This window comes from Notothenia rossii, assembly GCF_949606895.1.
Source record: "Notothenia rossii genome assembly, chromosome: 3".
In the NCBI taxonomy this organism is placed as follows: Eukaryota; Metazoa; Chordata; class Actinopteri; order Perciformes; family Nototheniidae; genus Notothenia; species Notothenia rossii.
This window is the reverse complement of record NC_136901.1, coordinates 92,487,644-92,500,133: the sequence shown is the minus strand read 5'-3', so window position 1 is coordinate 92,500,133 and position 12,490 is coordinate 92,487,644. Positions and strand designations below refer to the sequence as shown.

The 12,490-nt window shown below is 44.3% G+C and overlaps 1 protein-coding gene across 1 annotated transcript; it reads right to left on the bottom strand.

Moving 5' to 3' along the window:
• Nucleotides 1–765: 765 nt before the first annotated feature.
• LOC307032383 (complement C1q-like protein 2) lies at nucleotides 766–6,171 on the bottom strand. The gene is made up of 7 exons (XM_079670309.1): nucleotides 5,874–6,171; nucleotides 5,720–5,761; nucleotides 5,471–5,533; nucleotides 5,268–5,330; nucleotides 5,048–5,089; nucleotides 2,110–2,238; nucleotides 766–1,125 (listed from the first exon to the last, which is right to left on the bottom strand). The coding sequence occupies exons 1-7, from the start codon at nucleotides 6,055–6,057 to the stop codon at nucleotides 842–844; spliced, it is 807 nt and encodes a 268-aa protein (XP_079526435.1). The 5' UTR covers nucleotides 6,058–6,171; the 3' UTR covers nucleotides 766–841.
• Nucleotides 6,172–12,490: the final 6,319 nt, after the last annotated feature.

The window sequence follows — 12,490 nt, the reverse complement described above, 5'->3', positions numbered from 1 at the left end:
TGGTCCTTTAACAACATCAAAAAGATCTTACTTTAACGTTTTATTTCAATCAGTTCATATTTTTTCTCAGTGTGTTTAATTTTTCTCAAACTTGTATTAAACCAAGCTATCCCTATTAAAGCTAATTAAGTACACTACTGATGTGAGAACACTTCTGTACACATTTAACATGTTAACAGACTTGATTTTAGATTAGACGGATTCAAGTAATATAGTCATGCTGTGTAAAATAAAATATGACGTCCTTTTTGTATTTATTAACACTTTAATGCAGAGTTTTTGGGACTTGAGTTGGTCTTGGTCACACAAACCCTTTTTGAAGGTCTGATCTCAGAATCCACCTCATTTGATGAGTTTCTGTCTCTGACAAAGAGGTAATCAAATAAAGGAAGATTCCCGGACATAAAAGTCAACTCTGCTTTAGATTTCTCATATAACATTCATACACAAACATATACTGTAAGTATATATGACAAGCAACCAGGTGAATGAAGACATTTGAGTTTTTTTGGGATTGTGGACATGACAGATCAGTGTCTCTATTTTTTCTGTTATATATGTTTCATATCTGTGTCATGCAGTGTGGGTCTCACTTCTGTCGTCAGGGCACAGACTGTAGAGGGCTCTTTGGTCTTGACTTGGTCTCAGTTTAGAGGGTTTGGACAACAGCACTGCTAAAGTGTTTGTCTGATATTGTACGTAGAAAACGTTGTTATGGTGGAATTCCTCTTGTTCATGTAACCAAGCAAAAACAAACACAAACAATTATATAAATTGAGTCAACACACTTCTTTATTAATATGTAATGTTGAAACTTAATGTAGTGGTTTTACAGTGGGCTTCACTGAGGGAAGAGCAGAAATCCACTGAAAATCATGCGATTATAAGAATCATCATAAACGCCGTAGCCGGTGGAGAGAACGATGTTGACAACATCTCCCTTCTCCACCTGAAGAACCATTGAGTTAGAAGCAGAGAGATAGCCAACGCTATCATTGTAATCAAAAAGCCTCATTTTCATCTTGTCATTGAGATGAAGTTCAACAGAGGTGTGAACTGAACTGCGGCTCTCCCACGTGTTGAATCTGAAGTAGTAGACTCCTCTTACGGGGGCAGTGAAGATACCTGCATCAGAGGGGAAGGTCAGTGAGGGGAGATTGTTTCTGGAGCTTCAGCAGGACTTAAGAGCATATGATGATACAACCTTTGAATCTTGAAAAGCCATCAGAGTACGGCCCGTCCACACTACAGCTTCGACAGCTTCAAAAACGGTTTCCGACGCGTCTGCCCATTCGCTTTTAATGGGGTGACGTCACGTTGCCTCGCTTTTCGCCGAACTAAATTGTGGGTAGCAGAGCGAAGCTTTCCTGGCGTTTCAGGCTGCAAAAGTTGAACAATGTTCAACTTCTGAAGCCGGAGACGCCTGAGTAGCCAGCGTCAGCCAATCAAATCCCGTTTATGCAAATCTGACAGTTCAAGCGCTAGCCAATCAAACCGCGTGCAAGCTGGGAGAGCCAGACCGCAGTTCAAATTACGGTAGAAAATCACCCGGTTCTTGTCGACCAGAACTATTTACTGGGACACAAACCGGAGGAACCAGGCATGGAGGGAGGTGGCAGAGACAGTGGGTGAAACTGGTAGGTTTTCGCCAGTTTGGGGAGTTTATATATATATTGCTCGCATAAAATCCCCGGTTTTTTTTGCTTTGTATGCCGGGGGCGGGACATTCATGTGATTGGTTGTTGGTCGCGGTGCTCGAATAAAATCCCCAAGCTTCAGACACGCCCAGCTCCAAGCTTTTTTTGAAGCTATAGTGTGGACGGGCCGTTAAGGATGGGTTTTTTAAATAAGGAACAAGTAGGAGCTCTTGACTTGGTTCTACTTTCTACCATGATCAACTGTAGGAACACTAACAGGTGTTTTAATGGTGTCATTAAGAAACTCTTAAGAAAATGCACACGTGTGTGTGTGTGTGTGTGTGTGTGTGTGTGTGTGTGTGTGTGTGTGTGTGTGTGTGTGTGTGTGTGTGTGTGTGTGTGTGTGTGCGTGCGTGCTTGCGTGCGTGCGTGCGTGCGTGCGTGCGTGCGTGCGTGTGTGTGTGTGTGGTACCTGTAGTTGGGTTGTAGGCCTGGCCGATATTGGTGAAGACTTTACTGTACTTCAGTGTGGTTGCAGCCTTGAAGGGTCCGATTGCTCCTGAATCATTGAGACCGGCTGAGAACGCCACCTGAGGATGGTCTGTGAGAAAGAGGAGGAAGCACACAGAGAGATGAGAACTCATTCACAAACTGTCTATTAAACTAAGTCAGTGGTTTGGATTCTGATAGTCAGCAGAGATTGATATTCAATATTTTCCTCAGAATACCAGTTCTATTCATTAAACAACATTTTGACTCTTAAGAATAGAGCGGTGCAGGGATGACGTATTTACCCGGAAGGAAGCTGCTGGTTCCCTCGACAAAAAAGCAACGGGATTTCTCCATAGGATTTAGGAAAATAGCTCGAAATAAGGTCTGTGGGAAACGAGCCTGTTTGATAAATGCACGTTTTGTCTATAGCCTACTTTTATAATTTTCCAATCATAAATCTAATGGCCAGAAGCAAAATGCTAACGTGATGCTATAAACTTTAGGAACTACAGCCCAGTCCAGCAGCACGACTTCAACATCACGCCAACTTAAAGGGGACATATCATGCTATATTTGAACTGCCATACCTAAGTATATAAATACCTTTTTTTTCTTTTCAAAATACCAAACAGATCCTGCATTTTAGCCATGCCTCATTTCGCTCTATTTGCTCTTTTTGCAGGGGGCTGATTCTGTGAGCTGCAGCTGACCACGCCCCCCTGCAGGAGAGGGGAGCGTGCTCTGAGATCAGCTGCTGGGCTGTCAGAAGAGGGGGAGAAAAAGAGATCTCCCTGCTCCGTGTTTTATTCTTATAGAAGTAAGAAGAGAAGTAATGGGGCAGAAACCCTCCTTTTTACACAGCGGTCCAGACATAGACATCAAACGGCGACACATATTCAGTGTGCAGTTCCTTTGGCATTAGGGCAGGGATATCTAGATACTTTTGAAGGTTTGACATAATGAATTGTGCTACTTTTAAAGCAAGCAACGATTTTTTCAAATCTGTAATCAAAGAGGTCCGCAAAAACACTATCAAAGCAGTTCCTGCCATTGCTACGTTAGTTCAAACAGTAACAACGGCTGTTTTTCTTAGCGGATGCATGTCAATTTAAATCAATACATACAACTATTTTTAAATCAATAAAATCATTTTCTAAATCCATAAAAGCATTTCAATTCATATTGGGAGTCATATCGTTACTTTGTTGAGAATGTGGCCATGTAATAAGCGGGATAATGTGCAGCGACTTCGTCATTATGGGGAAAAGAACACCTTCATGCCGATCTAGATCCCTCCGCTTCGCGTCTGCTCCTGATCGGCCTGTAGGTGTTCTTTTCCCCATAATGACTGCGTCGCTGCACATGATCCCTTACATATCAGAGTCATTATTCATTTGTTTTAAAAGGAGGCGCAAACGCTTGCTTCGGGGAGGGAGAAAAAGAGCCACAGCGGAGAATAAACAGAAAGGCAACCATGGCAACCATGCAAGGGAAGTCTTCTTCGCTGCTTTTGTGGCAGACTACAGCGCCACTTACAGGCCTGGCATATGTACTACAGCGTCTCCAGCGCTTTCGAGCGGCAATGGCCGCCTGTGGCCCAACCTCTCATTCCCCTGATAGGTGGAGAGTTGACCACTAAGCGGAGCACCACTTCTGTGACGTAGAAAATGATTCAAATCTGGGTCAATCTGTATCAGATCCGTTGCAGCCCCTTTTTTTTTGAGATTTGAGATTTTTTAGAATAACATGCTTATTGTAGTTGTAAGTGCACGGCCTGTAGCACCATCCTTGATGGAGCATATGTGTGGGCTGGACCTGTATTTTACAGGAAAGGAGTGAGCAGAGGGTAGAGTAGTTGTCGATTCTTGTTCTGTTTTCTGTGAATATCTGCCTCACCCTCTCAGACTTTGAGTTGCGCGCGCTACTAAAGAGACGTGTTACCATGGAAACCAAACAATGGTGTAGCTGTATTAAAGTCCGAGTGGAAACAGTCGTGTGTAAATCTGATTTTGTCAGAAATCGGGAGAAATGCGGGAGAAATATGACCCCGGGATGAAACCGGGAGAGGGCAATGAAATCGGGAGTCTCCCGCGAAAATCAGGAGGGTTGACAAGTATGTCGGGGACACATATTCATGTAAGTATAAAAGACGTACAAAAGTGCATTTTGCATGATAGGTCACCTTTAAGATCCATATTCAAACACACAGATTCTAGATGGTACAAGTTAAAGCGTTTGTTTGAACAGTCTGCAGGAGGCAGGTACTTGCTTTCAAGCAGAACAGGGCAAACAAACTCAGAGGAGTGTTTACGTGTTCGGCGCAATGACGTACAACGGCCTCCACAACTTCTGTAGTCCTATTCAGCCACTTGGTAACAACCATCGTTTTTCAGACACGTCAACTCTTCAGAAGTCACCAGTGGGGTCACTGCTGATGGATTTAATGTCCTAGAACAAAAAGTGATCCATCTCTTCAATGTGTCTCAACCACAGACCTTAGTTCCAGATATTTTCCTAAATCCTATGGAGAAATCCCATTGGCTCTGAGACGAGGGAACAGGAAGTGGTGAAATGCTGACTCACTTCCTGGTTTTAGGACTCATTCCTGCACCACTCTATAGTTTCTGTTTCTCTCTCTGGAGCTCCTCCACCTCCTTTTCACTGGAGCTCATCCTGGACTCTAAAGCTGAACAAGTTTAACATTGTTTTAGTCAAATAAAGTTATAGTCTCTTATTTACAATTTCGCTATTGCAGATCTTATGTGAATATAATGTTCTACCATACTATATATTCACTTTTCAAATTCACTGCAATATTTTGTTGCCTTTTAAAACGGCAAACAAATCCAACGTTTTAAAAAAATATATAATTATATTAGTAATTCTCCTCTTATTATTTGATGACTTTGTACTCCTACCTGTGCTCTTATTCTCACTCGCTGTGACTGGAGCTATGGGATCTGCAATACAGAGAAAGAGCAGGTTAACAGCTGATAAACAAACACAAAATATCTCATCAATATGTTATTAGTATTTTTGTTAAACATATCATTTACTTCTCGTTTCTTACTTTTAAATTCACCATCGTTTTTTTTACATAAAGCAGCCAATCTTTATTTTTTAATAATAGTTTCTTACCTGCATTCTCTCTGTGGAGCCCCTCCACCTCCTTCTCTCTGGAGCTTATCCTGTTATCTAGAACTGAACAAGTTTAACATTTTTATAGTAAAATATAGTTTTCATCCTCAGTTTATTTCAGTTTCCGTCACTTCTACATATTAGAAAGTTTGACACACGTTTTCTACCACACTAAAGAGTTCACTTTAACTCTGATAGCTTACCTCCGTTTGCTCTCTTGAACTCCTCCACATACTTTTCAATGAAGCTCACCCTTGACTCTAGAACTGAACACATTTTAGGTTTTTAATTAGCATTAAAACACATACTCATTGGCACAAGCGTCACTTTGTTTTCAAAAGTGGTGTGGACACTTTATTTTGATAAATACTATTATTGTAGATGTCACTGTGGAGGTCTGTCACAAACATTATTGTACATCAACATATAAGTCAGCATATGTAAATATTTACCTGCATTCTTGCTCTCGCTGGCTGTCACTCTGACCTGTGTGGCTTGGTTAGAAACAACAAATGAGTCCTTAAAGTGAAGAGTGTCAGTGATGATGGTTGCATGTATCAGTGCAGTGTGCCGGGCTATCAGTGTGTTTGATGTCAGCTGTGTCACCTTTGCTGTCTTGCTCCAGCCTGTGGATCTTGATCCTGTGTTCGATGGCCATGTCTCTGAGCTCCTTCAGCTCAGTCCAGACATCAGTGCTCACCTGGGTCTGACTGCTGCTCTGATCCTCACCCTGAGCCCCCGTCCAGAGCAGACAGAGCAGCAACGCCGGAAAAACTGCAGCTCTCCTCATTCTAAAATATCGCTGTTCAGACAGAGAAGTGAGACACGTCTCTCTCTTTATATCCAAGTTAAACAGGTCCCTGACGAGGCACGTGACAATCCAGCAGATGTCTTTGATAACAAATGTGAAAAAAATCCAAACGTCCTTGGACATTAACCTGATTTGAAAGGAAACAACAACTCAGTGACGTAACTGTCGACGGTGCAGCCGGGGCCCAGAGCCGGCAAGGGGCCCATGCAAAAAAAGAAAAAAAAGAATTAAAATATCTTTTTTAATATCTTTTTTGGGGGCCCCAATGGCATTGACCGGTTCACGCAGTCTTCAAAGTAACCAAGCAACCTAAATTAATTTGTAATTTGTCTGTCCAATGACCTTGCTCCCTTTCATGTCATGTGATACCTTGCGTGACGAGTGAACCGTTAAATTAACCTGTACTGTACTCTGCAGCAGCAAGTTCGGTAGCATTATAAAAAAATGTAATAGCAGCAATTGCATTTATAATCAGGGCTGCACATAACTGGTGCGGAGGTTTTTTTTGTCTTACATTGTCCTCGAAATCGAGTGCTAACGTTAGCAATGTTGACGTGCAGCGGCAGCCGGAGCCGGAGGCTAACGATAGCTCACCTGCCTCACCACCATCATTGCCATCTAGCTCCACAAGTGAAGCTGTATCCGTAGCCGTGGCTGTGCAACCTTCTTCTCCAGCCAGCCAGGAGGAGAGGCTGGATTTGGCTGTGCCCGGCGGTGGTCCAACAGTTCCCCCAAGGGCCCCGACCGATAGGGGACTCTATGGCGCTATTGAGACCCCTGACGCCAAGATCAAAAGCTATATTATAGCAACCGGTCTATGTAGGCCTACCGGCCCATTCCCCAGAGACAAACATCAAGGAAACAGGTTTAATCCTCTTCTTAGTTTGCTGTGTCGTTGTCAGGCTGTGGTGCTCTGAGGCCAGGGCAGGCTGTTGTTGATAGCCTATACATGTGGCGCTTCTGAGTGGTTGTGTATGTCCGTGCGTGTGTGAGCGCATCAGCGTGTGCTTATGTTTGGGGCGATGGGGGGGCCCAAAACAATATTTGTACCGGGGCCAATCACAACCTTGTAACCACTGCAACAACTTCCATGTTGTCCTTGAATATAGCTTATTATGATTTCAAAAGTAACATCTTTAATGGCTAAGCTGCATTCTTCCGTATTTGTTGTCAGTGTGTAAGGATTGTTTTCCTAGACTTGTACTAAAGAGGACATATTTTGCCCATTTTCAGGTTCATAAGTGGTGTCGAGGGGTTACATTGGGCCGGGGCTGTCTGGGGCTCATAGGACGATGCTCTGACGTCATCACCCTCGCACATTTGTCATATGTTTACAAAAAACGATATATATGTTAAAAATGGCCTTGTTCTTAATATGGACTATTTAGGGTCGCTATGTGTTGACTTTACTTTTAAATAGCAGATCTCTGTGACCGGATATAGTTTTTTGGGCTTAGTGAACGTGTGTCTCTTCCTTGGAGGAGCAGCATCGCCCGGAACCCGCTGCTCCTACGTGCAGAGAGTCTGCAGCGGTGTGTGTGGGGCGGACTGGCCATCTGTAGAATCTGGAGAACCACAGAGCGGCCGGTCGTCAAGGGCCGTTGACGGCCAGCCCTTTAAAAAAAATGGTTTAACGTCATCATTTAAGTTGCGCTGACGGCCGACAGAGGGCGACAGGGGCCGCTAATGCAGTTGTGTGGTTCTTATCTGTCAAATAATCACACACGAAGAAGAAAAAAGACCGGCCACACGAAGAGAAGGGATTAGACGCAGCGGCAGACAGGGAGAATGAAAAAACATGGATAAAAATCAAAGAAAACGAAAAGAAAAAGGTGGGACCGAGAAGGCAAGAGAAAAAAAGGTGAAGTCACTCGCAGGTGAAGCATATACATGTCGCAAATTGACAGACCTTTTTGGCAGCAGCGTTGCTACAAGCACTATCAGCAGCAGCTTAGAACAAGTGCAAGATGATGAAGAGAATGATGAGGACGCAAGTTCAGATATACAGCCAGCCTCCTGCGTTCATGATGAGGGACAGAGAGTTGAGCTGCTGGAAGAACCAGCTCAACTGGCACACGTACAGGGCAAGAGCAAGAGGTGGGCGAGAATTATCCCTTGAACTCAGTGGCGTTTCTCATGGAGGCCAAGGGAAGCCAGGCTTCCACTATTTTTTTGGATTGTAGTTATAATTTTAATAAATAAATAAAAAATACTTCGTTTAGTTTCGGTAATTATTCTGCCGGCCCATCTCTCCCCCATTCTCATTGAGTATTTTACAAAAAGTGAAACAGCGCCCCTCTAGATGTTATGGTGAAACAGTAGATTGCACTCTCTGTTGCGAGAGGAGGTTAGCTGAAATTGGCTTCCCTTGGTGAAAAAAAATGGAGGGATTGACCAATCAGATGAGGCTCACGTCATGCCTCACAATCCAATCAAATCGCATCAACTTCAGTTCGTACTGTAAATGTCATCACCGCCCTTAAAAAGTAGCAAGCAACTGAAGCAAGTGCAATTATGGAGGGTGGAGATTTGGAGTATTTCATCAAAAATAATTGTACTAAACTTCCGCTACAGCAGCAACAACAAATACAATCTGATGACAGGCCATCCAGGAGATCGACTGGACGGCGGAGGCTGAGGCTGAGGTTACCTTTAAGAAGGTCAAGAACGCGCTGGCTCAGGCGGCCCTGTTGGCGCATCCGTCATCCACGGCCCCCATATTCATTACCACAGACGCATCGGACTACGCCGTTGGTGCGGTGCATGAGCAGTGGGTGGAGGGCGCCTGGCAACCACTCGCCTTTTTCAGCCGCCAGCTGACGCCCGGGGAACACTGGTACAGCGCTTTTGACCGGGAGCTCCTTGGACTCTGGCTGGCCGTGCGGCACTTCCGTTTTACGTCGTTCCTTGACCACAAGCCGCTCGCCATGTCCAAGGTGGCGGAGCCTTGGTCTGCTCGTCAGCAACGACAGCTTTCCTACATCTCAAAGTTCACCACAAACATCCAGCACGTGGCTAGCAAGTCAAACCTGGTCGCAGATTGCCTCTCCAGGGTCGTCATCGGGGCTGTCCAGTTGGGCCTCGACTATACCCGCATGGCGGCGGACCAGGTCAGAGACCCCAGCGTCCAGGCCCTGAAGGGGGATGATGTGGGGCTGCGCCTGGAGGATGTGGTTTTCAGCGACGCGGGCATTACTCTGCTGTGTGACGTCTCTACGGGCAAGCCGCGTCCGGTCGTTCCCACCAGTTGGAGGCGCTCCGTGTTCGAGGCGGTGCACGACCTGTCGCACCCCAGCGGAAAGCCTTTGGTGCGGATAGTGGCCGCGAAGTTCGTGTGGCGGGGGCTCAAAAAGGACGTGAGGGCTTGGGCCGGCAAGTGCGTGGCTTGCCAGCGTGCTAAGGTGCACCGCCACACGAAGGCCCCCTGGAGCGTTTCCTGGTGCCCGAGAGGAGGTTCGACCACGTCAACATCGATCTGGTTGGTCCATTACCCTCCTCTCAGGGCTTTTCCTACCTCCTTACTATGGTGGACAGGACGACCCGTTGGCCGGAGGCGGTTCCTCTCGCGTCGACAACGGCGGCTGACATAGCCCGGGCCTTCATTATGACATGGGTGTGTCGTTTTGGCACCCCTTCAGACATTTCCTCAGACCGTGGTTCGCAGTTCACGTCCAAGCTCTGGAACGCCGTGGCAAGGGGTTTGGGGGTTAAGCTTCACAGGATAACCGCTTATCACCCTCAGGCTAACGGTCTCTGTGAGCGTTTCCATCGCTCCATGAAGGCAACCCTCAGGGCCGGCCTGATGGACGGTAATTGGGTCGACAAGCTGCCTTGGGTGATGCTGGGCCTGAGGACCGCGCTTAAGGAGGATCTGCAGTGCTCCACGGCTGAGATGGTCTACGGTCAGCCGCTGAGGGTTCCAGGGGATTTCCTCCCCAACGCATTGGCTCCCTGGGCGGCGACGGCCCAGCGAGCTTTCCTGCAGGACGTCGCTGACGCCTTTGCTCCGATCCCCACTGCTGACCAAGGAACTCAGGTGCCCCGGGTTCCCGTTGAGCTCCGCTCGGCTGGGCACGTGTTCATCCGGCATGACACGCACAGAGGCCCCCTGCAGCCACCTTACAATGGGCCTTTCTGGGTCTTGGAACACGGGGACGAGCACTTAGTGGTCGACCTGGGTGGCAAGGCCGAGCACGTCTCGGTGGACCGGGTGAAAGCGAAATGAGGAATGGCTAAAATGCATGATCTGTTTGGTATTTTGAAAAATAAAAAGTATAAATATGCCTTATATAGGTATGGTCCTACACTATTAAGATGTACATTTATTTATTTGTAGTACTTTCTATTTGTATTGTGTCATTTGGTGGCATCAATGTGCATTTGATACAGATAATGGAGCAGATTATTTAGGGCCACATATACAGTAGGCCTATAGCCCTTAAAGGTAGGGTAGGTAAGAATGGAGAAACCAACTCGAGTGCGCTAGAATTTGAATGTATGCAGCCGAAAAAAATCTGCCCCTTCCTTCAGACTTCCTCACAGAGCCCCTCCTCCAACACGCACACGCACATGACCAATGAGGGCACGAGATAAGTTTGTGCACAGATGGAAGGCTGACAGGCAGGTAGGCCATCCAGTTATTTTAGCCGGGCCGGCTCAGGTGATTGGTCTTGCTTTTTAAAGTACTACGGATTACACATATTACATTTTTAAATGTATTTATTGTCAAAGCATTTAATGTATTCATTGCTATCTAGATGTTCAGAGCATCCCATGGAATATAACAAAAAGTGTTTCTGAAGTGAATTACCTACTAACCTACCCCACCTTTAAGGGAAAATAACTAGACACCCCCCTCGCACCTCGAAACAGAGCACCACCCACATATCAAATCCCAATTTAACCCCTGGAAGTAAAACTGCCACCTATTTTTTTTTGTCCACACAAAAGACCTCACTTTTTGCCCTTTGTGTGGCCACCAGGGGACAATTATTGAAGAAGCCATTGATGGCAGTCGTTTTTTAAGAGTCTTAAACACGAAACCCCCAACATAGATATGTTTTATTTGTAACATGCAAGCTAAGCATTCTGGTTCTTTGAAAAGAAAATCAAGCAACAAGACAACATTTACTTCAGGCTGACAGACCAAACATAATTTCCGAGTGTTTATTTGAGTTTACTTTTAAGTAGAGTAGCTTCGAATGAAATTCTTGCAACTTTTGATTTGCATTTCTTTGTTAATCCAAATTCTGTGTGGTCTTTATTTCATGCTAGCACCACAAGTAAAACTCCAACACGTCCCAAGTTATTCATAAATGCTAAACTTATCTTGCTAGCTACGATGTCTCTTATATCCAAATTAATTTTCAAGTTTTTACATTTTATATTAAGAGTTTACTAGCATGTCCAAATAGCAGATCTTGAAACTAAACCAGGGTTCTTGTTTATAACATTTCGGTACCACTTTACAATAAGACAGTGTTTACGAATAGTTTGTAATTCATTTATTAATTAGGTTGTGAACACTTTATAAATCATTAATAAGCTGTTATGAGATAAACAGGGCAACTGTGACCGGCTGCTTGCCAAATAGTGAGCCCATATTTATCTGTACTGCTAAGTCTTATATTGGCTACCTAGCTTACTTCGTCTTCTTCATCAGCCAGCATCCATCTGTTGTTCACCGAGTTGATTCTCGCTAAGTAGCCAATATAAGGCTTAGTCCTCTTGCCAAATAGTGAGCCATGTATGAAAACTATGTTAGAACTGGTTTATAAATGGTTCTTAATGATTAACAAAGTGTTTACAACCTAAATTAATAACCTATTTATAAACTCTTTATAAGGGTAGTCTCATTGCAAAGTAGTACCAACAGTTCTGTTCACGCGCTATTTTTCAGAACATCTGTAAGTAGTACTTTTATGGGATTAGTTTTGTATCATAAAGATATAGCAACACTTTCTCAGAATAAAGCAAAACTATGAGTTTAAAAGAAACAAAAACTAAGTCAAGCAAAATAAAATAAATTTCTAAAATAAAACTAAGTTGCAAAAGAATCATTTATGTAATCATGTAAACTATAAGTCTTTTTTCTTTGTTTTAACATAGGTCTTTGTTTGCAGTTCTTGTTTCTTAATGATCAGACTTTTGCTCTCGCTGCAGCTCTTCTCGTTTGCACTCCATTTTTTTGTTTGAGATTTTGACACAAACATCCCAGGTGGGCGGGACTTTCAGGGGTGCGTCCCCATTGGCTACTCAGTTTTTCTTTGCAACTTAGTTTTATTTTTGAAATTTATTTTACTTGACCGAGTTTTTTTTCTTTTAAACTCAGTTTTGCTTTATTCTGAGAAAGTGTTGCTTTATCTTTATGATACAAAACTAATCCCATATACTTTTAAATAATTGGTCATTT